At 50.5% G+C, this 25690-nt stretch overlaps 9 protein-coding genes across 9 annotated transcripts; 6 read left to right on the top strand and 3 right to left on the bottom strand.

Moving 5' to 3' along the window:
- Positions 1-138: 138 nt before the first annotated feature.
- On the top strand, positions 139-1247 carry N7537_007577 (HpcH/HpaI aldolase/citrate lyase family protein; the record flags this gene model as incomplete). Its single annotated transcript, XM_056898632.1, has 3 exons — positions 139-178; positions 275-495; positions 549-1247. 3 exons carry the CDS (start codon positions 139-141, stop codon positions 1245-1247), a joined length of 960 nt encoding a protein of 319 aa, XP_056750708.1.
- Positions 1248-1627: 380 nt separating this feature from the next.
- On the bottom strand, positions 1628-3964 carry N7537_007576 (CCCH zinc finger and SMR domain protein; the record flags this gene model as incomplete). The annotated part of the gene is made up of 3 exons (XM_056898631.1): positions 1628-2192; positions 2250-2975; positions 3036-3964. The coding sequence occupies 3 exons, from the start codon at positions 3962-3964 to the stop codon at positions 1628-1630; spliced, it is 2220 nt and encodes a 739-aa protein (XP_056750707.1).
- A 1002-nt stretch (positions 3965-4966) lies between these two features.
- N7537_007575 (TVP38/TMEM64 family protein) lies at positions 4967-6351 on the top strand (the record flags this gene model as incomplete). The annotated part of the gene is made up of 3 exons (XM_056898630.1): positions 4967-5430; positions 5512-5931; positions 6003-6351. The coding sequence occupies 3 exons, from the start codon at positions 4967-4969 to the stop codon at positions 6349-6351; spliced, it is 1233 nt and encodes a 410-aa protein (XP_056750706.1).
- A 627-nt stretch (positions 6352-6978) lies between these two features.
- aof2 (putative lysine-specific histone demethylase Aof2) lies at positions 6979-10257 on the top strand (the record flags this gene model as incomplete). The annotated part of the gene is made up of 1 exon (XM_056898629.1): positions 6979-10257. The coding sequence occupies one exon, from the start codon at positions 6979-6981 to the stop codon at positions 10255-10257; it is 3279 nt and encodes a 1092-aa protein (XP_056750705.1).
- A 552-nt stretch (positions 10258-10809) lies between these two features.
- trr1 (thioredoxin-disulfide reductase TRR1) lies at positions 10810-11961 on the bottom strand (the record flags this gene model as incomplete). The annotated part of the gene is made up of 3 exons (XM_056898628.1): positions 10810-10892; positions 10957-11856; positions 11940-11961. 3 exons carry the CDS (start codon positions 11959-11961, stop codon positions 10810-10812), a joined length of 1005 nt encoding a protein of 334 aa, XP_056750704.1.
- A 739-nt stretch (positions 11962-12700) lies between these two features.
- On the bottom strand, positions 12701-17019 carry N7537_007572 (uncharacterized protein; the record flags this gene model as incomplete). Its single annotated transcript, XM_056898627.1, has 5 exons — positions 12701-13832; positions 13900-14102; positions 14160-14285; positions 14339-15615; positions 15696-17019. The coding sequence occupies 5 exons, from the start codon at positions 17017-17019 to the stop codon at positions 12701-12703; spliced, it is 4062 nt and encodes a 1353-aa protein (XP_056750703.1).
- A 1640-nt stretch (positions 17020-18659) lies between these two features.
- kexB (kexin kexB) lies at positions 18660-21242 on the top strand (the record flags this gene model as incomplete). Its single annotated transcript, XM_056898626.1, has 2 exons — positions 18660-20410; positions 20465-21242. The coding sequence occupies 2 exons, from the start codon at positions 18660-18662 to the stop codon at positions 21240-21242; spliced, it is 2529 nt and encodes an 842-aa protein (XP_056750702.1).
- A 546-nt stretch (positions 21243-21788) lies between these two features.
- N7537_007570 (sorting nexin-4) lies at positions 21789-23503 on the top strand (the record flags this gene model as incomplete). The annotated part of the gene is made up of 2 exons (XM_056898625.1): positions 21789-22206; positions 22313-23503. Exons 1-2 carry the CDS (start codon positions 21913-21915, stop codon positions 23501-23503), a joined length of 1485 nt encoding a protein of 494 aa, XP_056750701.1. The 5' UTR covers positions 21789-21912.
- A 366-nt stretch (positions 23504-23869) lies between these two features.
- N7537_007569 (putative ubiquinone biosynthesis monooxgenase (Coq6)) lies at positions 23870-25462 on the top strand (the record flags this gene model as incomplete). Its single annotated transcript, XM_056898624.1, has 2 exons — positions 23870-24038; positions 24099-25462. 2 exons carry the CDS (start codon positions 23870-23872, stop codon positions 25460-25462), a joined length of 1533 nt encoding a protein of 510 aa, XP_056750700.1.
- Positions 25463-25690: the final 228 nt, after the last annotated feature.

The following is a 25690-nucleotide window of genomic DNA, read 5'->3' as shown; positions in this document are numbered from 1 at the left end:
TAAACGGCTTTACAGATAGCCGAGTCGGCTTCTTCCCGACCAACTCAACTCCATAAAGACCTCCACTCCCCAAGAAACACAGTACACAATCCACAACTCTATACCATTTGAATGTACACACAAATCACCACCTAAACAATGGCAGCCCGTAATACTCTCCGTCGTTCCCTCCTCTACGGTAAGTTGAAGCTCCCTTCCAAAGCCGCATCTTCCCCGCATTTCACTCCCCGAGCTCCAAAAAAAAGCATCCAAGCTAACAAACAACATCAAACAGTCCCGGGCTCCTCCCAACGCTTCCTAGACAAGTCGCGCTCACTAACTGCCGACTGTGTCACCTACGACCTAGAAGATAGCGTGACACCGCACATGAAAGCCGAGGCGCGCTCGCTAGTGCGGAGAGCAATCGACCAAGCCGCGCCACCAGGAATCCGGGAACGCGCCGTGCGAATCAACTCCGTAGACAGCGGACTAGCATTGGGTGATTTGTCCGAAGTCGTGAGTGGACTCCTGAAACACACATACAGCGTCCAACTCACTGACCATCCCAGCTCCAATCCCCAAACCTAACAACAATCGTAATTCCAAAAGTCAACTCCGCCTCCGACCTCACATTCGTCACAGACGTCATAACCCACACTCTATCCCAGCAACCACAAACAGAAAGAACTCCAATTTCACTCCTGGCTCTAGTCGAGTCCGCCAAGTCCCTAACAAACCTATCTCAGATCTGCGCCGCGTCACCTTTACTCCAAGGACTGATATTCGCAGCTGAAGACTTCGCGCTAGATCTGAGTATCACGCGGACACCCTCGTTAACGGAGTTCCTGTTCGCGCGGTCTGCGATAGTCACCGCTGCACGGGCGGCGAATCTGCCGTCGACGATTGACCTCGTTTGTACGGCGTACAAGTCTGAGAATGGGGATGGGTCACCGCCGGCTGCGCTGCAGGAGGAGTGTCTGGATGGACGCCGGTTGGGGTTCAATGGGAAGCAGTGTATTCATCCGTCGCAGGTGAAGGTTGCGGATCAGATCTTTGGGCCGGATGCGGTGGAGACGGAGTGGGCTATGCGGGTTGTTATTGCAGATGAGAAGGCTGCAAGGGCTGGGAGGGGTGCTTGGACGCTTGATGGGAAGATGATTGATGTTCCTGTTGCTCATAAGGCTAGGGCTATTGTCAAAAAGGCGGAGGCTTGTGGTGTTGATGTTGATGCCTTGAGGGGGGAGTGGCAGCATCAGGAGCCGGAGTAGGTGGGTGATATGTGTAGCGCTGTGTATTATCTACGCATGATATCCCTGTACATGTTTTGTTATACATTCTAATACTCATGTTATGCGTGCATCATTTCTTTGAAAAGGGGCGTTTTCCTGCTGTGGATTTTATTCGGGTTGCCTCGCTAGTTCTAAGAGTCATGCTGAAGAAGCATATAACCAAAAAGGATCTATCCTATAAAAAAATGCTGCTTAAAGAACTCAATATGCTCGCCTGATGTACTTGCTGCATGCTGTGGTTGAGTCACAGTTTTAGACCAAAAGGTTGAAAAGAAGTTGAGTTATCAAAGGATTCAATGGATAAATTCGATAGGGTATCATGCCGCTTTGACGCAAATTGAGTTGAATGACACGCCGGGTCATTGATCTTGAGTCTCTATGTCTTCGCGCTTGAGTAAATGGATTTTGCCCATAGTCAGGATGGGAGGCTCTCCGCCAGCGTTGGCCTCCATCAATTCACTAGCCAGCTCCTTGGCTGCTGACTTGTCATAACTGGTTGGATCGATGCCGAGAATCCCTCCAACATAACCGCCTCGCTCACCGGGTACACTGAATTCCCGGAATAAGTACCGCCACTCGTTTAGCCATGCTTTAACGGCCTTGCCGATTTTATCTTTGCCGTTCTTCGAGTGGTGACCAGTACCTGTGATGGCATACACCACTCGGAGGCCTTCTCGAGCATGCTTGAGCAGGATCTTCTCGAGATATTCGATAGCCTCTTCTGGGTGGAGACCGTGAAGATCAACGTATAATTCTTCCGAAGATTCATCCAATCCCTTGTGAGAAAGGTGCTGATTACGTTCTTCATAAAGCTGGCGTGCGGCCTCCCGGTGGCACCTGCGCATCGCGTCGTTCTCGGCCTGACCGCGTAACGACAATGCTTTGGCAGCTCGTGCATCATTGCGGTTCCATGCTTGGGCAGCGCTAGTAGATATGATCGTTAGAAGTGTTGGAAGGTAATAGTACTCGCTGGAAGCTTACCTCTGGAGGAACTTGTTTCGCACAGTGCCGTGGCGAATAGCCTCTGTCCGGTATTTGATATATTGTTGATTGGCTCGTGTGCCTGTCTCCAGCCAGGGGATATTTTGCGGGGGTGGGATCGACTGAGCTGCAGCACTGTTCTCGCGGCCCTTCGTGTCCTTGTTTCTGGTGCCAGATTTGGTCTTCCCGGGGCCAGGAGATGGGGTCATTCGAACCACATCTGCCAGAGAGGAAGGGATGCTCTCCTTGCTCAAGCTGGTTTCGCGGTTATTATGACCACCCCGTTTCCCATGATGCTTTTTCCCTGAATTCTTCGCATTGACCGCAGCAAGAGTTGGGAAGGCATCTGGATCGTCCACGGACGGTGCAGCAGGATTTAACTCCCGATTCTGGTGGCGGCTAGATGGACGGGAGTTCGGGCGTCCGAGATGAGTTGCGCTTCCATTTCTTTTGCCCATTCCAGGAAGGAGGCCAGGGGGCGCATACTTGCTGGCTTGATAAGCAGAGAGATGGGCAGGGTAGCGGCCCGTGTACTGATTTGCCCATTGGTCTCCGTTATCTGCCGCTTGCAGGGGTGGAAATGCATCAGAACCGCTGTCTACCTGGAACAGGGAGGGCGAAGCTGGTCGACTACCATCCGTGACACTAAGATTGCCGATAAGCGCCGAAGGATCGTGCGAGAAGGGACATCCATCACCAGCTAGACAATTTCCCATAACCCAATACCTATTCACATTTGTTAGCGCAAGAACGATTGGCTTGTCCAGAATATTTGAAAACACTCACTTGCACACATGTGTGGTTAGGTCATGACTGAAACGACAGTCCGCTCGAAGGCATTGTCCAGTGGACAGCCAGTATTTACAGACCACAGGGCTGCGACTGCTACCCAGTGGCGTGACCGGGCGCACTTGGTCCATTGTCATGGACTTGCCAACCAAAACACGGCCGTCATCGTGTTGTTTTGCAATCGCCTCGGATTCTATCTCCTGGGAGAGCGAAGCAATGGTGGCACCGAGATCATAACTATTAGCTTCCAGTGCAGCCTCTATTTCATCATTTGATCGCTTGTCACCCAGCACCGTGCGCAGGATATCATGTGGGCTCATATCTGGAACAAATTCAACCGCAGTCGCGCTGAGTGCCCCGGGGGTGCTGAGACCGCCGGCGGACGACGTTGTACTGTTGGCATCATCTGCGACTAGCCAGTCGACATTGTTATCGCCCCCAAGGTCTCCATAGAAGTCAGAAATCTGACTTTGGTCTGAGAACTCGTAGGCGTTTAGATTTGGGGAATGAGGAATAGGCTGCGCAAGGGCAAGCCGGGGCGATGGGCGTGGAGAGGTAAACGGAGAAACAGTAGACGATAGCGGAGGCCGCGCGAATGGCCCACGGGAGCTTTGCATCCACGAGGAACTCCCGGGGCTTGTTCCTAGAGTCGAATGAGGGGATAGCGGTGTGGATGATCGGGCCATCTGCCATGGCGCAGGCGATGAGCGACGGATCACGGTATGACGGACTGGAGGCGATGCGTCTGGCAAGTTTCGGTTGCGATGGCGCCAGAGGATGTCCAATACCGCGTTCTCTAAAGGTGTACCCGTCAACGACGTGTTTGCGCGCAAGAAGTCCTCCACTTTTTCCACCTGTTCTTCCTCATCCAGTGCCTGATCCTGCAGGATCTGGAGACATTTTTCAAGAAGGTCGTCGGAAATCATGATGTATGTTGATATGAAGTAATACGCGCGGACGAAAGTAATCGGGAAAACTCCCTAGCGGCGAAGTGGTCGGATCCTGGATGGGGCGACTATGCGAGGCTGGAGTAATAAGCACGAATGTGCTTGACGAGAGTAAGACTAGAGTGGAGGGTCAGATCAGAGGCACCTCATGCTTTCTCTCTATATCCAGGTGATCGGGCAAGTGAAGGACGAAAGGGGGTTTCAGGTTGATTCCAAGTTATAGCGCAAGATGATGAGAGTTGTGAAAATGCTAAAGGACAAGCAGATAATTACATCGCATCGCCGCCGATTTGTGAAAGTTGAATAAAGGGTGAAGTGACAAAGAGGGGGGAGGCGGAGAAGGAGATCAACACTGGGGCACAGCTTATCGGCTGAGCTTCAAGTGACACTGAAGGTACCTACACCTACACATAGGTGATATTTATTATTTGTATCACAACCGGATAATATAATAATAAGTTAGGTAAATTAAAAAAAGAAATATAAAACTATCAGTAACAGATAAATAAACAGGAAGATTCATGCACCAGTGGGGGTGTTCACTGCACTTTTATAGCAGTGTCAGCAATTGCCAATATTAGTGGACATAAATATATCCAAATATATACTTAACGAGAATTATACATGTACATTTTATAGTATAAACAGCATACAAAAAAGTAAACAACAGCTCTGGGGAAGATGTATGTTGTAGATCGGTCAACTACCTGGATACTCCCGAGCTCAAAGTCCGGCGGATCCGCTGACATGCAATCTGGACTTTTAAGGGTCAAACTGATTTTCAGCCTAAAAGTGCTTGGCTTCTCTTCCATTCTCCGATCCAACTATCAGGGCTTTGATACGCCCTTGAAACTTCTTTGGATATTCACCTATTGACCTTGGTATCGCACTTCCTGCCGATCACTGTTTTAGAGCGGTTCATCTCCCCCCCGGATTCGACCATCCTACCGAATATTGATACGGGACCATTCACATTTCACAATGCCTGCGGATTACCAATCCACCGCCAGGGCATTGTCTCTTTCACCCTCTTCTCCGGATTCCATATCTTCTTCTCCTAGCAATGATGCTCACCCGCCCTGGAGTCGCACCGGTAGGCGAAGCTCCGGCCGGTCGAGCGGGCAGGCTACAAGCTATCGCGAACAGATAATCCAGCGGGGTACAAAGTTATATGTCCGGATGAATATGATATGGGAGGGGATGACTCCGTTGAAGAAAATAGGAACTGTCCTCGCTGCTCTATTCCTGGTCGCATCCGTTATCACGCTCATGGTGCTAACTAGGAAGTTGTTCGCCTGGCTTGGCCCGGTCGCTGAGAAGTGGGAAACATCCTGGTTAGCTGCCTTCATCCTGTGGCTGTGTGTCTTTTTTGTCTCATTCCCGCCTCTTCTGGGTTGGTCGACATTTGGAACTGTGGCTGGTTTTATATTTGGTGTATGGAAAGGGTAAGAGACCGATTCATGTTATTTCATTTTACCTGCGAAAAAAAAAAAAAAACAGAAGGCTAACTAGACACTCTTCTACAGATGGTTTATCTACGCTTCCGCATCAGTTCTGGGGTCGACTGCTTCGTTTTATGTTTCGCGGACAATTCTGTCTAGATTCGTTAAACGCCTTATAGAACATGACAAGAGGTTCGCTGCTTTGGCCCTGACATTGAAGTATGATGGGCTCAAGCTTCTTTGTATGATCCGTTTATGCCCGCTGCCCTACTCAATCTGCAACGGAGCTGTGTCCACATTTCCTACGGTGCAGCCATTGATGTATGGACTTGCGACGGCCATCACCTCTCCCAAATTGTTGGTCCCTGCGTTCATCGGTAGTCGGATGCGTCTGCTCTCCGAGAATGGCGAGGAGATGAGTGCGGGATCCAAAGTTGTGAACATCTGCAGTATTATTCTTACAGCCGGTATTGGAATCTTTACCGGGTGGTATATATACCAAAGGTTTGAACCCCTAAAATCATCTGTTGTCAATATCGTGTGGACTCATGCTGATCACTTTCTCTCTCTTTTAGAACTCTTGCTCGCGCAAAAGAGCTCGAGGCCCAAGAGCGTGCAGATATCCGAGATTCTCTCCAAGCTGATCATGCGGCACACCGTCCTCATCGTGGGTTTTCGGAAGATCCTGAGGTGAACAAAGCTTCTGCTACGCTTGCAAGAGATGAAGAAGAGCGAATTGGATTCGCTGATTTGGACGATGACAATGTTGACCTGATCTTGGGTGACGATAGCGACAGTGACCAGCCGGGCCCTTGGAAAAACTCGACCAGGATATCATATCACACTGAGTTCACCGATAATGACTCGGATGGGTTCGCAGGGGAGGATGAGGCATATGGTCTGCACACTCATGTTCAAAACTAGATAACCCAAATAAATGAAATAGATTCTCGATCTTATAAAGTGAAGAAACATAGAGAGCAGCCGTCGTTGACGAACTTGACGCATGCCGGACTGAGAAATACGCCCCGCTCCGAGGGATCAAGCCAGGGTTTTTCTACTCTGGTCATCACACTGTCTCTTCCATCAAGTTTCACAATCCAATTACAATTTTATTTAATTCATTTCGAATGAAAATATTCTTGCTCGATTTGATGGGCCTTATTCTCAATTCTTGAGGGTTTTTGTGGGGGGGAGACTCGATGTATGTCCTGATATCCGTGCTTCCTCGGTCTTCTTCACAGATCTATTCTCTCATACTCCCTTGGTCTTTTTTTGCCATATTACATCTCATCTAACATGATCCCAGTTGATCCATTCGTTCAGCTTGTGTTCCTTCGGCTTGCCGCAGATCGATTCCTATGACCGTATCATGGGTGAACGTCTGAATATTTGATATCCACACATTCTCGGGATAGAAAGGATTGTCGACATAACATCTTCGGGTTCACAAAGCGCCTATTTGTTAACGTGGCGTTTTCTTTTTTTTCTCTTTCTGTCATCCTCGACACAGTCTTTTGAGGATCTACCTGCGGATACCCGTGTATCAACATGTATGGCGCAGCGTCCATGAGGTTCCAGGCTGCTGGAATCCCCCCGGATCAGGAATCATACATGAATCAATATGTGCCAAATCCTGAGATCACGGTGCAGAGCCAAGAACACCTTCTATCTGAATCGACCGCACTGCCTGAACCTCCTGCGAAGCGACTGCGCATCACGCACAAAGCTTACGAAGCAGCTTCAGCATCAATTGCTCTGGGAAATCTAGAACACAACAACCCCAACTCGCAGACCTTCCTATCTGATGGATCCCACATTGTTGGTTCAACGGAGAGGCTGTATGCCGGTGGCAGCAGTAGTACCCCGAATGAGTCAACAACCTCAACCGACTTGACATCTTCCTTTGAACTAAAAGCCTCTACATCGCCTCCTCCCCATCTTGTTCAGTCTCTTTCTACACAGCCAATTGTGTTTGGGCCGAATGTATTGGAAAGCGGGAAGGTTGATTTGTCCAAATGTCGACCTCGATCGTCCATCCCATCTAAAATCCATCCCTCTGTTTACGGCGGGCAGTGCGTTAGAGCAGCGTACGCATCACGGCTGAACCCATATGCTCTCCACCGACTAGAACAAGAATTCTTACAAGATCACCTTTGCCACGTTCACGTCACAATCTACCTCAACATACGAAATGGAATCCTGCTACTCTGGGGCAGAAATCCCATGGTGGCTGTCACCAGGGAGGAAGCACTCGGATGTGCCAAAGATTACCGATGGATGAATCTGGCTTCGTTTGCTTACGACTGGCTGGCACGAAATGGCTACATCAATCACGGATGCGTGGAGGCTCCATTGGCCCCGGTGAAACCCAAACGCGGAAGACGAAAAGAGGGACCTACAATCGTTGTAATCGGTGCTGGAATGGCAGGTTTGGGGTGTGCACGTCAACTGGAGAGCCTTTTCCGCCAATACCGTGATTCAAATGCCATGCCCCGAGTCATTCTCCTCGAGGGACGCCGAAGAGTAGGCGGACGCATTTACTCGCATCCGTTGCACAGTCTACAGTCTGAAACCCTGCCTGTTGGGCTTGTTCCAAAGGCGGAAATGGGTGCTCAGATCATTGTCGGCTTTGATCATGGCAACCCGCTGGACCAGATAGTTCGTGGCCAGCTGGCACTTCATTACCATAAGATACGGGATGTTTCGACGATTTACGACATTGATGGATCGCCCGTGAATGAGGTTCAGGACGCGATGGCAGAAAAGCTTTACAATGATTTGCTCGATCGAACCGGATTCTACCGTCACAAAGCAAAGATTATGCCAACCGCCCAGGGAAACCGCGACATGATTGATGCTGGCCGCGAATCGGCGGTGGATGATGGACTCACCGTGCGACAGTATGAAGAGGCGAGGGCAGCTGGGACAATAGATCTATTGGTCCCCACAAAGCGAGTTCGACGAGGAATAAAGCACAAGACTGCCGAAAATGAGCCATCCGTCGATGTGGCAAGTGATCTAGCGGGAAATTCGGAAGATGACCCAGCAGCATTGACCTGTCAGACAACTGGATGGAAGCTTAACCCGGGATACACCGTTAACGACACCATTGAACTGGACCAGATTTCCAAGGCATCTCAGGCGCAGACTCTCGGTGCAGTTATGGACGAGGGTGTCAAACAATATCAAAACATGCTTCCAGTGACAACGAAGGATATGCGGTTGATGAATTGGCATTTCGCCAACCTCGAGTATGCGAATGCTACCAACGTGAACAAACTTAGCCTATCGGGATGGGACCAGGATATCGGAAACGAGTTCGAGGGCGAACATTCTCAGGTCATTGGTGGCTACCAGCAATTACCCTACGGGCTTTACATGCTGCCAGAAAAGCTCGATGTCCGCACCGGCAAGATTGTTACCGCCATCTCTTACGACACAACCGGGTCCAACAAAAAGCAGAAGGCAGTTGTCCAGTGCGAGGATGGAGAAAAATTCATGGCAGATCATGTCGTCTTCACCGGTTCCCTTGGGGTCTTGAAGCAGCAGAAAATCAAGTTCGAACCTCCTCTTCCGGACTGGAAGCGTGGCGCAATTGACAGGCTGGGATTCGGAATAATGAACAAGGTAGTTTTAGTGTTCGAAGAGCCGTTCTGGGACACCAAGCGAGATATGTTTGGCCTACTTCGTGAACCGAATAACCCTGATTCTATGGTTCAAGAAGACTATGCGGCAAACCGCGGTCGATTCTATCTTTTCTGGAATGTCATGAAGACTACCGGGCTCCCATGCTTGATTGCTCTCATGGCTGGTGATGCAGCCCACCAAGCAGAATCTACATCCGACGACGAAATCATTACGGAGGTCACAGGTCAACTTCGAAACGTCTTCAAACACACTACAGTTCCCGATCCCCTGGAGACTATCACCACCCGCTGGGGCCAGGACCAATTCACATACGGCAGCTACTCCTACGTGGCCGCCGAAGCCTTCCCAGACGACTACGACCTGATGGCCCGGTCAATCGGCAACCTCCACTTCGCCGGCGAAGCCACCTGCGGCACCCATCCGGCAACCGTGCACGGAGCATACCTGTCAGGCCTTCGCGCAGCATCAGAAATCATCGAGCCGATATCCGGGCCCATCACAATGCCTCATCCTCTCGTCCCGGAGAAGTCAAAAGTAACTCGAAGCAAATCCTCCACGCCAAACGGCGCAACTACCAAGAAGACAAGAATAAGAGGCAGTTCATCCCTCTCCTCCACCGAAAGCCCAATAGTCACCCAACAAAAGCCCCCTTCAACCTCCACTTCCCGCAAACCAATCTCAACCGAAAAATCCCGCCGCGACGCCTACGACCAAGCCCTGTGGACAACAATCTACGCTGAACTCGGCTCCGCACCACCACGCCCCGCAAAATCCGGCCTAAACCCCTTCCTCTTCTACCAAAAAGACTACTGGACGCGCTGCCGGGACCAATGCGACGAAGCCCGTCGCGCAGCATCAAACAACCCCAACGCAAAGGCTCCGCGTGACGAGATCCGCGCCGCGCTGGGCCAGATGTGGCGCTCTGCAACGCCAGCTGATAAAGTCCCATACCTTGAGCAGACGGAGATTAACCGTCGTGCTAATGCCGAGGCTTGGGATAAGTGGAAGGTTGACGTTGCTGAGTGGGAGCGGAAGACTTTTATCGTTAAGGATCGCTTCTGTGCGGAGAACCCGTTTGATGATTGGGTTATGCCGGATTTTGCTGAAAATGCGCCGTCGGTGCCGGTGCTTGCTACTGCATTTACGACTTCTGTGCCTGCTGTGAAGTCTGAGAAATAAGAATTTATCGGTGTTTTATGGCGCTGAGGATTTATTGTTAATGGGTAGACTACCTGCGTAGACAGTTAAGGAAAAGAAGGTAATTCGTCTCTATGGGGAGACTATTTGTGATAGAGTATCGTTTCAGCCTTATTGATATCAATGAATGACAGTTTAAATTCAAATGGTCTTACTTATGTAGACAAGTAACAGAACCTTGCAAGGTTGTAAATGTATGGAAGATGATATGGGAGCTTCTCTTTTTCTTCTATCTCTATCTCTATGGGTATAGGTATCCCAAGCAGACCAACTGATATAAAACCACAGACCACTTGATATCCCCTTCCATGAGACGCAGGTAACTGGAGCAAGGAACAAGAAAAAGAAAGAAAAAAAGAAAGATGTTAGGAAATCCCATCAAAGATATGCACGGGGAATTTAGAAATGAGATATGCAAAAAACAGATATAAGTCTAGAAGCAAGAAGGATCCTCGACACACCGGCCAAACATCATGTTTTCATGTATCATGGCAATGAGAAATAGGAAAGAAAAGTGGGAAAATAGGTATGTATTTAGAGAGCAGGCTTGGCCTCCTGGTGAATCTCGGTCTCAGAGAGGAATTTTTCGGCCTCGAGGGCGGCGACACAGCCAGATCCTATTAAAATATTGAGTTAGCAAAATGCAGATATCATAATTGGAATGGTGGAGTATGAACATGCCGGCACTGGTGATAGCCTGGCGGTAACGCTTATCCTGAACATCACCGCAGGCGAAGACACCCTCGATGTTAGTGAAGCTGGTACCGGGCTTGGTGACGACGTAACCCTCGTCATCGAGCTCAACCTGTCCCTTAACGAGAGCATTGGCGGGGTCGTGACCAACAGCGTAGAAGAGACCGTTAGCATCAACGACCTCCTCGGTGTTAGAGACAACATCCTTGACACGGAGGTGTGTCATAAGGCCGTTGGGCTTGTTCTCACCGAGAACCTCAGTGGCGACGGTGTTGAAGCGGACCTTGCACTTGGGGTGGGCAAGGAGACGGTCAGCCATGACCTTCGAGGCACGGAGCTTATCCCTGCGAACGAGAACAGTCACGCTGCTACCGTACTTGGCGAGGAACATGGCCTCCTCAGCGGCGGAGTCACCACCGCCAATGACGTAGAGGGGCTTGTTACGGAAAATAGGCACGGCACCGTCACAGACGGCACAGGCACTGATTCCGTTCTGCCAGTAGGTCTCTTCGCCGGGGAGGTTGAGACGGCGGGCGTTGGCGCCTGTGGCGATGATGACGGCGTCCGCGGTGCGGACGGGCTCGCTGCCCTCGTCGTCGTTCCACTCGGTCCACATCTTGAAGGGCCGGGAGGAAAGGTCAAGCTTTGAGATGGTCTCGGTGATGATCTCGGTGCCGAAGCGCTCGGACTGTGCGCGCATGTTGTCCATCAGCTCGGCGCCACCAATGCCGTTGGGGAATCCGGGGAAGTTCTCGACGTCGGTGGTCGTAGTAAGTTGACCACCGGCGGCGGTGCCGTTGGCGAGCATGCCCTCGTAGAGGACTGGCTGGAGCTCTGCGCGTGAGAGATAGATAGCGGCAGTGTGGGCACCAGGGCCGGAACCGATAACTGTGGGGGGAATCGGTTAGAATTTTGATATTGGGGGCATTTGGGTTAGTTGGATTATTCGATCCACTCAATAAACCACTTACTAACTACTCGAGAGTGCACCATTCTGGCGGTATTAGAATTGACGCGCAACGGCGTCGGAAACGACTTAGAGAAGACCGAGGCCGAAGGAGGAGATTGTTGGTGAACAGTAGTGGCCGCAGTGGCAGTCAATCCAATGGATCGAAGGGAAGGAAAACGACGAAAGGCGGAGGAAAACAGCTTGAAGGTATTTCTGGGAAGTGGAGGAAGAAGAGGAGAGGGAGGGGAGTTATAATATCTTTTCTCGGAGGGGCAGTGGAGACAGGGATTATTAGGTGATAGGCGATGAAGTTGATTGATAAACCGGCAATGAGATCAGAGAGACTGGACCCTCAGGGATGCGATTGGATTCTTTGTCTTTCCGAGGTTTCCAGACCACAGGGTATTAGAGATAATTCGTTTAAACTAGGCGATTTAAGGCAATTTCAAGGCAATTCAAGTCGGCTGAATCAGGTTGCGCATCGAGGCTCCAGGGCTTTCTAAGCAGATATCACGTGAGCGGTCGAGACCGCTGATGTAATCTCATCAGATCACCCCCCCGAGGCACTTCTTCCGGCCCGAATTTGTATACTTCGGCTTTACTTGAGATCGATTGATAGAATGAACATCACATGTCAGTTTAAACCTTGCTAAACTTAGGGGAATCTTATATCAAACACACAAAACTATCATACTCAAGTCATAAAAATCCATACAGATCATCAGATCGCAAAAAAGAAATGTCACCAGCCAACGTCAATGACACAAATGTCAATATAGTACATTAGATTACGCCGAACCACTTCTTTCGTGGGCGGCTATGCTCCTCGGGACTGGGAGAGTGTTCAGCCATCATATTCGGTGGCAGACGTTGAGGGACCTCGCCATCAGAATCTCCATCCTCCCCTTCACTCCCAGGATATCCCTCGTACTGTGGTTGATGCTGTTGGCTAGTGGCGGCGTTAGCCCGGGTATTATTGATCAGGTCGTGGTCTTCATAATCGTCTTGTTCGTCGTCATCACTGTAATCTTCTTCTGCTTCAGGCTGTACATCTGCTTCCCCGTCGTTCTTTTTGCGGCGGGGTAGGAACTTTCTCCAGCCCTTGACAATCTGCGCTGGGGGTGGGTCGTACTCGGTTCCGTTGTAGTGCAGTGCTGGAACGAGCAGTTTGTAGGGTGTGGTGACACCCGATGGGTCTTGTGGGCTGATCTCTAAGTTCAGAGTGATGGCGAGACCGCCTTGGAGGTTGATGTAGGCGTCATCGCCCTGCTTGGCTGCTTTCTTTGCCGCTTTTTGGCTGAGATTCGTTGGTCGTCGGTGGAAGTTACCGGGCCTCGGAGGTGCACCGGCCCCAGTCCCTGGGAAATAGCTGTCCCCGTTCTCGTGGGGCTGGATCGGTCCGTCAACACTTGCACGTCGATCGAAAGTGGCCTCGTCGCCTCGACTAAAACTCATGGTCCTCGTAGGAGGCGGTCCACGGGTGGAAAGGCGCCTGAGAATACCAGGCTTCTCTGTAGTCCCCTTGTCTCCACGACCCAGCGACAATGTTCGCTGCAGCATATTTGGCCGAGGTGGGGTCTCTGTTATCTCCGACTCAGGTGTATCAGGTGGAGTGGATCCGGGCTTATATTCACGGATCGAACACCAGTTTCGCCGAGGCAATAGTCGTTTGTTGTTTCGGGCCTTGCCATTCACATCTTGGATAAAGATGGGGACGACATCCTCGTCTGTGTTAGAGTCCATGTGGTGGACTGTATTCCGCTTGTTGAGCATATCCGCAATGAGATCGGTCTCCGGAATGTCTGCAATAGCAGACGAGATGACATTCGGCATGTATCGATAATCCTGGTCTTTGGCGATATTCAATTTAGGATTCGAATAAAACTGCCCGACTGCAGCGAGGTGGACATCACCACTGAATGATTAAGTTAGTTTCATCGTTTAGAATTTTGGTTGCCGTTAAGCAAATTGCCTGGTCTTACCTGAGTATTGTGATCCGGACTGACTTCTCTGCGGCCAGATCCTGAAGATCTTCAACCAACCATGTGCGCTCGGACTTGAGGTGCTTGCCAGCCCAGTGGTCATCAAAGACCTCCACGTTTCCGCCAGATCGATTTACAAGCCCACCAAGTACTCCAGCCTTGCCGAGTGACTTGCGGCTGTTCATGAAATTGCGGAGCATTGCCTGGAGTCAACGTTAGTTTTAGGCTTTATTAAAGGCAGAAGAAAGCAGATTACATACCACTCGGGGGTAGGCAACAGGAACACTTGAAAGAACGATCAAGTGCTTTGTCTCTCCTTTCATAATCCCCTTGTGGCAGCGGTCCCACAATAAATCACACGTCTCTTCGCTGAGAACCTCATTGCTCTGGAAGAACGTGTTAGCATATTCCAAAAGTCGGAAGATTGGAGTAATCATACCCGTCGCTCAGTGCGGCAATCAAGGCCCAAGAATGAAACTCCTTGGCCAAGAGACATGAACAGGTTTCGGCTTTGCTGTTCAATATATGGACCAGGATGGGCACCAAGAAGCCAGCTGGGTTCATCTGTCTCGGTTTCCTCGGGGACACTGTGGTGCTGGAACAGCAGGTAATACTTGAAAGCAATCTTTCCAATTCCAGAGATAACAGCAGTCTGCATGAAATCATCATGGTAAGAACCAAAGCCTTCAAAGATTTCATGATCGTTCCACATGTTGACCATGGGAATCTGAGAGTTTGCCAAAGAGAAGAGGCCTTGGGAGAACCATGCAGCATAGCGCTCTAGGTAGAATTGCTCCAATTCAGCCCGGAATTCGGCAGTGAATGACGCTCCATATCTCTCGGCAGCGTTTTTAATCTTAATCCATTCCTGGAAGAACGCTGACTCTGTAATACCCGCGTCGTTGAAGATTTGATCGCCTCCACCGATCATCACATGGAACGGACGAGTCTGATGTTCGTTAAGAATATCTCGCCAAAGCGGATCGGGCCCGCAGACTCGATCAGAGTCCGCAGAGGGGGTGAACCCGTTACCACTGTGGAACATTATGTTCATGGATTCTCCAGCCGGAGGTACCCAGAATCCCATGGCGGGTCCCTGGTTGATCCGATAGGCGATTCGTTGTTGTGTTGTGCTAAGTTCAACCTCTATGTTGAATCGCCAGAAGGTCACATCTCTTGCGGCATCAGCGTACAGGCGGGCTCCTGGGATGTCTCGATGGAGATTCGCCGTCTCGCCGTCGACGGCATGCATCCGGTTGGAAGGCATAGGTTGTCTGACGCCTTCGCTGGTATAGTCGATCATGCTAGATGAGAGCTCGTAGATGCCATCGTCATTCTCAATAAAAGATAGGTCGACATGTTCCTCGACATGTTCAACTGGTTTCACATAAAGAGGCCGCCCGTCACGGCCAACTTTCATGAGCCCGGCCGTTGGGTCGACATATTCGGGAGCCAGTTGCATTCCATCTTCGTGACTGATCTCGACGGGTGGAGGAGGAAGAAGATCCATCGGCTGAGAGAATAGTCTCAATGTAGGTAGGGTCTCGTAGGAAGAGCGAGAATCTTTAGTCACTATCATGATAGATCCTCGCCATATATCTTTGTCGACGGGACCGCTGGCTCCATCAACCCTAACTCGCTTGATACCTGTGTATCGTAGCAAAGGTCCGCATTGCATGAAGAGGTTGGGTTGGAAGCTCTTGTGCTCAGTTACTCCTAGGGGGTGTTAATAAATTCATTTGGTGATTTTGTAACAAGAAATGTAGCTTGAAAATCAGGATAGCGGAGGACCTTACCTGTCAATTTCTGAGCAGGAGACTTGTAGTTCTTAGGAAGAGCCCTGCTCTTTCTACGATCTTTGCTACCGCCACCTTCCCACCACGCTTTGCTGCGCTCCATGTCAAAATTCTGGAAATCAAAGTCAGGGGCCGCAAGCCGCGCAGGCTGTGCATTCCTCCACTCAAAGATTGGCGGGGGTGTAGGTGGTGGAACATTGAAAGACACGGACTGTTTCTTGGGCTTGACTTGTGACTCGGCACTATCCTGCGGCGCACGGGGTGCTGTTAAAAGTTCGTTTGTTGTCTCCGCTCTTAAGGCACTAGGAGCTTGCGTAGCTCGAGGGCCTGCTTGAGACATCGAGCGACTGTGGTTGATATTGTTGACAGATGTTGGTTTTGCGGCAGGTCCGGTAACTGTAACTGATCGTCTAGGCACATTGCCCTTCTTAGCTGATGATGGGATAGCGGCTTCCGCGCGTGTATATTGAGGATCCTCGGGGCGGCGGATAGATGGATACTGAGGATTTGTAGAAACGGTCCTGCTGTGACGAACAGCTGTGTTTTCTGGTTGTCGCTGTTGTGGTGGCGCAGCCGCATGTCCATTTCGCATGCCATCCCCAATTGGAACTTCCTTCTGCTCATTCCTTTTGGCTGCGCCGGAGGTTGGTTGGTTTTCTGCCTGCGTACGTTGTTCTGATGCCTCGCGAGCCACTGCTGCCATCAATTTGGCCTTCTCTTGTTCGGCTTTCTTGCGCGCAAGTCGCTCTCGGGCTTTGATTTCTGCCTGTTGTACTCGTGCCCGCTTCTCTTCCTTGCTGATTCCAGTCAAAGTTACTTCCAACTTTTGAAGAGGCGATCGCTCTGGTGCCCAATCTCGCCGCGAGTCACTGGCAGAGACCGAACGTGTGGTGTTAGACCGAGTCGGGGGCGAAGACACAGCCGGGGCAGGCGGTGGTGACTGGACATGAATCTCAGGCATGGCTGCACTGGGTTCTGGAGAATAGGGCTTTGTGGGAAGACCTCGGGGTGTGGTAGATTCTTCCGATAACTGGGAGGTCGATGGAGGAATCGGCTTGCGGGTTGTATAGTTCAGGTTTCCCTCAGGCTGGTTTCGGGCTCTTGCTGAGAAAGACCTGTCTGCCTGCCCTGACGGATGTGCAGCTCTTTCGCTGGTGTGAGGTGTCTCCGGCTCATCATATTCTGCCTCGTGTTCATAGCTTTCCGTGGAAGGAGCCTTTTTGCGATTGCGTCTTCCTTGAGCTCTTTGCGCTCCGTTGGCAATGTGGGGGTTAGAGCTGCCGTTTGCTATATCGGGCGATCCACGCATTGCCGTGGCAGCCATGATGTTGTGTATTTGCGCCCAAACTCAAGGAGATAATCGAAAAAGATGCGTAGATAGGGCGCCAAGTATTTGCAATTGCGAACCCAACTGGAACCAATGTCGTTAATGTCGGTCCCAAAGGCAACGCAAGCAGATTTAGGGGAAATTGTCGTACTTTGTTTTTCTCGAAATAGATGAAAGGGGTTCAATGCGATTTGATCTGATGCCTAACGCAGGGTCACTCCACCATGGCCCGAGCTGATTCGCAAGCAACAAGCCAAGTTGGGCGGGGGTATAGGTCCACGCGGCGGTGACAGGGAAGTTAGCCTGTATAAAAGGTGAACGGGTCAACGCCAGGATAGGAGTGTCAATGGGATGGTAGAGGATGAGATGAAAAAGAAGAAAAATATTTCAATCAAGTCCAGCAAGCCGGAAAAAAAAAAAAAAAGAGCAAGGCAAGGTCTATACATCCGATAACCCGGTGGCTGGTTATCCCCAGCCTTCGCGCGGGGCTATTGTCATACGAAGGCTTTATCAAGGGCTTTGATCCCTAGAGAAGCAATACTTATGCACGATTGTACGTTAGAATAAATATAAAATATCCAAAAAGTGAAATATAGAAGTATAGAAATAAAGAATATGTAGAATTAAGCATAATTCTTAAATTTGGTACGGGGATTGGAATGAGCTATTGTTAGACCTACATACTTGTTTACCTACGGAGTACAAACATATATAGAAGTACCTGGATACTAGGAAATTATGAATGTTTCACAGTTACCTAGAATATGGTTATTGCATATAACTAATTAAGTAACATATACTAGTTAGTTACTATTACTACATAGGAAGTAGCTCGATGTTCTGTTGTTTTAGCTATCCTATTTCAGGTGCCGCTTTTAAGTACTCTCGGTGACTGGGTAAATTTCAGTCCGTGATCAGGCTACTGTGTAGCCCCAGCCCGTGCTCAGTTCTACCCATAATAAAGCGGCAAGAGGTTAGAAGTGGAAAGGGAAACCCAAGCAGTCTATGTTGTTCATGCAAGGACTTGAACTATTTGATTCCTGCAGTTGATAATGATTAAATACTAAGCAGCAGTCAATGCATCAATTTCAATAATGATAGTATCATTTATAAACCATTGACATATGTACGTATGCCTGGCCGAGGCCATACCTACGTAAGCTAAGCCACCTGCCCAGGTGTCCAGGCACCTAGGTAAGTAATAAGATTATTTAATTAACTACAAACTACGATGTAGAAACCGTGGCCTTAGAATGTTCCAAATCTTCTTTGATAATTAATAAAGAAAAAGACATAGTTAACTAGTTATGTTGTCCGAATGTTACACAGTAAGCTAAGTCGAGCTCAATAGACCTGTCAGGAGCCTGAATAGGATCCCGTGTGGGTGGCCTCTTGACGATCCTCCTATTCGCCTACAACTTGGTTATTACAACCTCCTCTTGACAACTATTTTATAACCTTGGAAATAGCCTTATTAGAGCTTATTTCCTTTTTGTCCGCCTATACCCCTCACTACAACTCATCAAGTTGCTATTCAACGGTCCGGAACTATTGATGGCAACCGCATACTAGATACCTCGACCCTCACAACCCTCCCTTAATCCCTTTCCTCGACCGAAAACAATTGATTCCTCATCATGCGCATTGTCAGTGGTATCACTGCCACCCTGGGCCTTGCTGGTGCAGTCTCCGCAAACCTACACCCTCGCTCTCAAGAAACTCGGGACTTCTTCGCCCTCCACCTCGATGATACCACCTCTCCCTCCCACATCGCACAGGTCCTCGGCGCACGCCACGAGGGCCAGATTGGTCAACTGGATGGCCACCACGCTTTCTCATTACCGCGGGAGCAGACGGCTCAATTTGACACCTTGTTGAACGATTTACGAACCAGGCGAAAGCTCCGGCGGCGCTCCGACGATGGAATCGAGTCGCGTGGGACCAGTGATGATCCCTTAGACAAGATCCTGTGGTCGCATAAGATTGCTCCGGCAAGACAAAGATTGCAGAAACGACTTCCGCCGGTCTCCGTACCCTACAAAACGCTGGACAAGAGGGAAAATGCGCAGGCCGTTGATTTCCAGAAGACGGCCATGTCATCTCTAGGGATCACTGACCCGATCTTCAGAGAACAGTGGCACCTTCTCAACACATTGCACCCCGGAAACGATCTCAATGTGACAGGATTGTGGTTGGAGGGGATAACCGGCAAGGGTGTTGCCACTGCAGTTGTCGATGATGGGTTGGACATGGATAGCAATGACCTCAAGCCCAACTACTTCCCAGAGGGTTCTTGGGATTTTAACGAGGGACTTCCGGATCCCCGCCCTCTTCTTCTTGACGATAAGCATGGTACTCGATGCTGCGGCGAGATCGCGGCGGCAAAGAACGATGTTTGTGGAGTCGGTGTTGCATACGATAGCAAGATAGCCGGTATCCGGATCCTGTCCAAGCCTATCGATGATGTCGATGAAGCGGCAGCTATCAACTTCGCCTACCAAAAGAATGACATATATTCATGTTCATGGGGCCCCATCGACGATGGTGCTACTATGGATGCGCCTGGAATCTTGATCAAGCGAGCCATGGCCAACGGTATCCAAAAGGGCAGAGGGGGTAAAGGCTCGGTCTATGTCTTTGCCGCCGGTAACGGTGCAGCCTCCGGGGACAACTGCAACTTCGACGGGTATACCAACAGTATCTACAGTATTACAGTGGGTGCCATTGACCGGGAAGGGAATCACCCTTCTTACTCCGAGTCATGCTCGGCCCAACTTGTGGTCGCATACAGCAGCGGCTCGGGCGATTATATCCACACTACCGACGTGGGTGCTAACAAGTGCTTCTCTGGGCATGGTGGCACCTCTGCGGCTGGTCCGCTGGCCGCAGGCAGCGTGGCACTCGCGCTCAGCGCACGCCCGGAGCTGACCTGGCGTGATCTACAATACTTGATGGTGGAGACCGCCATCCCCGTGAGCGAAGACGACGGTAGTTGGCAGGTTCTGCCCTCTGGCCGCAAGTTCAGCCATGACTGGGGTTTCGGAAAGGTTGATACATATACCATGGTCCAGCTTGCTAAAACTTGGGATCTGGTGAAGCCACAAGCGTGGCTCCACTCGCCATGGCTGCGAGTGCATCAAGACATTCCCCAGGGTAATCAGGGGTTGCTCAGTCGCTATACAATCACTGCTGATCAATTGAAGGGGGCCAACGTCGCCAAATTGGAACATGTCACTGTGACTATGAATGTCAACCACACCCGCCGCGGTGATATCAGCGTTGAGCTGCGCAGCCCTGGTGGAATCGTCAGCCACCTGAGCGTTGCCCGTGAAAAGGACAATATGCCAGTTGGATACGAGGATTGGACTTTCATGTCCGTTGCTCATTGGTATGTGCTGTCCTTCCAATTCCATGATATATGCTTTTGCTAATTTATTCTTAGGGGTGAATCTCCTATTGGCGAGTGGTCTATCATCGTGAAAGACTCCAATGTCAATGAATACTCAGGTACATTCATTGATTGGCGCCTCAATCTGTGGGGTGAGGCCGCCGACGCAGCTAACCAAAAGCTTCACCCCCTGCCTGATGAGCATGACGATGACCATCCATACGAGGATGCTCCTGTAGCCACGACTAGCATTACGTCGACTCCAACAAAGACCGGAGCCCCTGCCAACCCGGATGATCATCATGACCGGCCTGTGAACGCAAAGCCAAAGCCAACATCCACGAAGCCCACGCCAGTTGAGCCCACGCCAGTTGAAGATTTGAAGAAGCCCACCAACACTACCGGTAGTGAAGCTGAAACCTCCTCCCCTTCATCCGCCGACTCCGGCTATATATCCTCTTGGCTTCCCACTTTTGGTGCTTCGAAGCGCACACAGATTTGGATTTATGCATCCTTGGCCATGATCATCACCTTCTTCATTGGATTGGGTGTATACTTCCAGCTGCAGAGAATCAAGCGTCGTCGCACCACTGCTCACGACGACTACGAGTTTGAAATGATTGAGGATGAGGATGAGATGCAACCAATGACTGGAGCATCTGGTCGAACACAGCGTCGTGGTGGTGAACTGTATAATGCGTTCGCTGGAGAGAGTGACGAGGAAATGTTCAGTGATGATGATGAGCCGTATCGTGATGGGTTGGCCAGTATCCAGGAGAAGGACGGACAAGATGGAACGTCCCCTGGTGGCTCCCATCAGGAAAAGCCTTAATCTAATGTCGATAGTCATTTTGCATCTTTTTCGGTGTTGTTGATTGCTATATTGACTTGGTTGTTAAATTGGAGAGCATCGGTCACTAGGAATAGAAAGGGTAGGGATACTAGGGTCTGTCTGTATATTTACGATTTGACAGGAATTCAAAAGCGTGCTGTGCATACTACAAAGATTGTTCTATCAAATTCGAAGTAATCCTCACGGAATTACTAGAATAATTGGCTGCTCATGCGGCCTTTGTCCTCGACGATGATCTATTTAGGCCCGAACGATCGGGGACATTATATGTAAGAACAATCCGATGTGTTTTTAGATGTTCTTTTCAAATGTCTGTTTAGGTGTATGTAGAGGTGATAAAAAGCATGAACTGTGTAGACGACCTTCCTACATGATGTATCACCTTTGAAAATCCAATCTTTGCCAGGGACCATGTTAATTCTAATAATAAAGCGATGATGACGTTCCGCTTCGGGAACTCCGCCTTGGGGAACGGCGATCATTGAACTCAGCTCCAACCTCCAAACTTCCCCCTCCATTCCATCTCTTTGACCTTTTCAGTCCCTATCCCTCCTTGATCAAACATTTCCTGCAAATATTGATTCTCGGCATTACTGGGGTTCCAACAACTATCAGCCGGTTGACCACGGCCGACCGACAACCCCCCACGATGGATCAACATGATGACTTTGATAGTGTGTCTTGGAAGCACGACCCAGACAGTGATGTCTCACGGCCGACAACTGCAAGTACGGATGCTGCAGAACCCAGTGAAACTCACCATGACTCCAATGGCAAGCGGAGAATGAGCTCCGCCCAAGAAGAGCCCCAGGCCGGCCCGCTAGCTGACGCCGTCGACCTGGCGGGCATCGGCGATGGAGTTCTTGAGTGCCGAGTTGACTCTCCGCTCAAAGAAAATGACGGGACAAAAGATGCATATATCTCGTACCTGGTTACCACACATGTATGCTTTCTTCTATGCATATACTGTAGGGGAGTTGAGGTGCAACTGCTGCCTTGGCCTCTCGACATCTGTTTCTTCTCAAAAGGACCATAACTGATATATTTAGACCGACTTCAAATCGTTCCAGAAACCCGAATTTACTGTTCGGAGGCGCTTCACCGACTTCTACTTCCTATACAAGACGCTCTATCGCGAATACCCGGCATGCGCGGTGCCGCCGCTCCCGGACAAGCACAAGATGGAGTACGTGCGGGGAGACCGGTTCGGCCCGGAGTTCACAACGCGACGAGCTTGGTCGCTGCATCGATTCTTGAAACGTTTGACGCTTCATCCTGTGCTTCGGCGAGCGCCTCTTCTCACTATCTTCTTGGAATCGCCGGACTGGAATGCGCATATGCGCCTGCACTCAACACGGGTATCAACTAATACCGGGTCGGATGGCGCGGCTACTGGTATCTTCGATAACTTTACTGATTCCTTTGTCAACGCTTTCTCTAAAGTGCACAAGCCGGACCGGCGCTTTATCGAGGTGCGAGAGAAGGCTGATAAGCTCGACGAAGACCTGTCACATGTGGAGAAGACCGTGGCACGGGTTGCGCGGCGTGAATCCGATCTGGAGACAGACTATGCCGAGCTAGCGACACAGTTCCGCAAACTCGTCCCGTTAGAGCCTGCTATTGAGATGCCACTGCAGGTCTTTGCAGCTTCAGTGGAAGAGACCGCGCGCGGGATGCGCGGCTTGAAGGACCATACAGACCAGAACTATTTGGGATCGCTGCGCGATACCGAGTCGTATATCATGTCCCTCAAGTCCCTGCTGAAGACACGTGAACAGAAACAGCTCGATTTCGAAGCCTTGGTCGATTACCGCAATAAAGCTGTGACCGAGCGTGACTCTCTGGCTGCCAACCCAGCTGCTTACTATGCCTCAAACCCACTCACTTCCTCCCCAGCATCGTTCATCCGCTCTAAGATGGAAGACATGCGCGGTGTCGACCACGAACAGTCCCGCCGCGAGCGTGTACGAAAGCTTGAACTCCGCATTGACGAATTGACCCGCGAGGTCGAGTCCGCAAAAACTACATCTGAGATGTTCGACGAGGAGGTCATCCGCGAAGTCGCAGATTTCGAACGTATCAAGGCGGTCGAGTTCCGAGATGGACTTGGTTCATTTGCTGATTCGCACATCGAGTTCTACCAGGGCGTGCTGTCTACATGGGAACGGTTTGTAGCAGAGATGGAGGGCGAAGCTGAGCCCGGGCATGACTCTGATGCGGCTGCTATCGGAGCCATTTAGCTATTTCGGTCTGAGCATGCTTGAGTCATTACCCGGGCCGAGTCTGATATAGCAGTTCATATCTGTTGCTTTCGCTAGCTTATTCCGCGTTTCATACCCGCAATACCATCATAACTCTTCATTTATTCGGATATGCAGCCACTCAGGGAGTCAAGTTCATAGCAGATGAAGTAGAAATCGCGATGAAATGCAGTTTCATACTTTGAAAAGGTCGAGAGCTTTAAAAAAAAAAGAAGATATAGATTCACATCAGTAGCTTGAACATAACCTTGGAGCTGTATGCATGGATAATATTGTTTGTACTGTTTGCACTGCATGTCTATCTTCGATCATCCGATTCAACCTCCATATGGATCACCAAACACAATGCGTCCAATCTCCAGAGCCGTCCTTCGGTCGTATGTTTGCCCAACCTGCCGGCATGGCATTAGCGCCGGTCGTCGGCGATTTGGGTCCAAATCAGATTCCCCTGACCTCTACGATGTGGTTTGTGTTGGAGGCGGGCCCGCGGGCCTAGGGTTATTGGCCGCACTTCGTATGTATAACACAATGCAGATAATTAAGCAAGATATATACTGATGCGATGTTACTGTAGGAGCGTCGCCTATTACCTCAAAGCTCAAAGTCGCTCTCATTGAGAGCCAAGATCTCCGTAAAGCCAAAGCCTGGGACCTCGAACCGAACCAGTTCTCCAACAGAGTCAGCAGCTTGACCCCCTCGACTGTGTCATTCCTGCGTAGCATTGGCGCATACGATCAGCTCGATGTCAATCGCGTGCAAGAATACCAAGACATGCAGGTCTGGGACGGCCAAACCGGATCCCGAATATCATTCGATTGGTCAATGGAGACATCCCCATTCGAAGAAATGCGCACCGTAGCAACAATGACCGAGAACGCGAACCTGGTACGCGCCCTACTGCGCCGAATCGCTGACTCAGGAGACGAGAACCTCTCCCTCTTTTCAAACTCCACTGTTGCCTCCATCGAAAACGGCTCAGACCTCAAACCCGAAGGTCCCGACCTCTCAGCCTGGCCAATCGTCACCGTCAAGCCCACAGGCCCAGCCGCGGAAACAGAGACACCAAAGCGCATCGCCGCCCGTCTCCTCGTTGGCGCAGACGGAATCAACAGCCCCGTCCGCTCCTTCGCAGACATCCCCACCCAAGGCTGGGACTACGGCCGCCACGGCATCGTCGCATCCCTCGCTCTCGCAGAGCCAGCAACCCAGCCCTTCCCAGCCTCAAAGCGCACGGCCTACCAGCGCTTCCTCCCCGCTCTCGGCGGGCCAATCGCTCTCCTTCCCCTGCCAAATAACCACGCAACCCTCGTCTGGTCAACAACCCCCGAGAACGCAGCTTACCTAAAGTCCCTCCCAACCCCGGCCTTCCTCGCCATGGTCAATGCAGCCTTCCGTCTTGACATGACAGATCTCACCTACATGATGGGCATGCAATCCTCTTCCTCTTCCGATTCAACCCACTCCCACCAAGACGAACTCAACTGGCGCGTCCAGCACACCCCGCTCCCATCCCAAATCCCTCCCCCAGCGACAGCTGTGCAGACGGGAACAGTCGCTTCCTTCCCACTGCGCTTCAGGCACGCAGCGCAGTACATCTCGCCGCGTATTGCGCTCGTCGGTGACGCAGCGCATGTCATCCACCCGCTCGCTGGACAGGGTCTAAACCTCGGCCTGGCGGATGTTGCTTCGCTATCGAAGACTATTCAGTATGCTGTCTCGCATGGTATGGATGTAGGTGACTTGCTTACTCTCGAGCGATACTCGTCTGAGCGGTACTTGCCCAATGCGAAGATCGGGGGTGCTTGCGATCTCCTGCATAAAATGTACAATGTTCCGGGTGAAGGGCCTATTACTTGGGCGCGCAGTGTTGGACTAGGGGTCGTTGATCGGTTGCCTTTTGTTAAGTCGTTCTTGATGAAGAATGCCGAGGGGTATTAGGGTGATGTTCTTGACGGTGTGTATATGTATGGTCTTTTTTTTCTGTGTATTGTACTTCTAGTCGTTTTCATATGCAAGCCTTTTCTATACTAAGTTGTGATGTGCCTTTGCTTTCAAACATGACTTGAATGGTCTTGAAAGAGTCAAATGTATGCTGTGTGGCCATAATATACAACCTATATCAACCCAAAGCGAAGGGAAATGCATTGAATTGGGTATTTTGGTAAT

Source organism: Penicillium hordei, assembly GCF_028827395.1.
Source record: "Penicillium hordei strain IBT 12815 chromosome Unknown utg000004l_segment0_segment0, whole genome shotgun sequence".
Taxonomy (NCBI): domain Eukaryota; kingdom Fungi; phylum Ascomycota; class Eurotiomycetes; order Eurotiales; family Aspergillaceae; genus Penicillium; species Penicillium hordei.
Note: the sequence above shows the minus strand (reverse complement) of the source record. Positions and strands in the feature narration are given on the sequence as shown.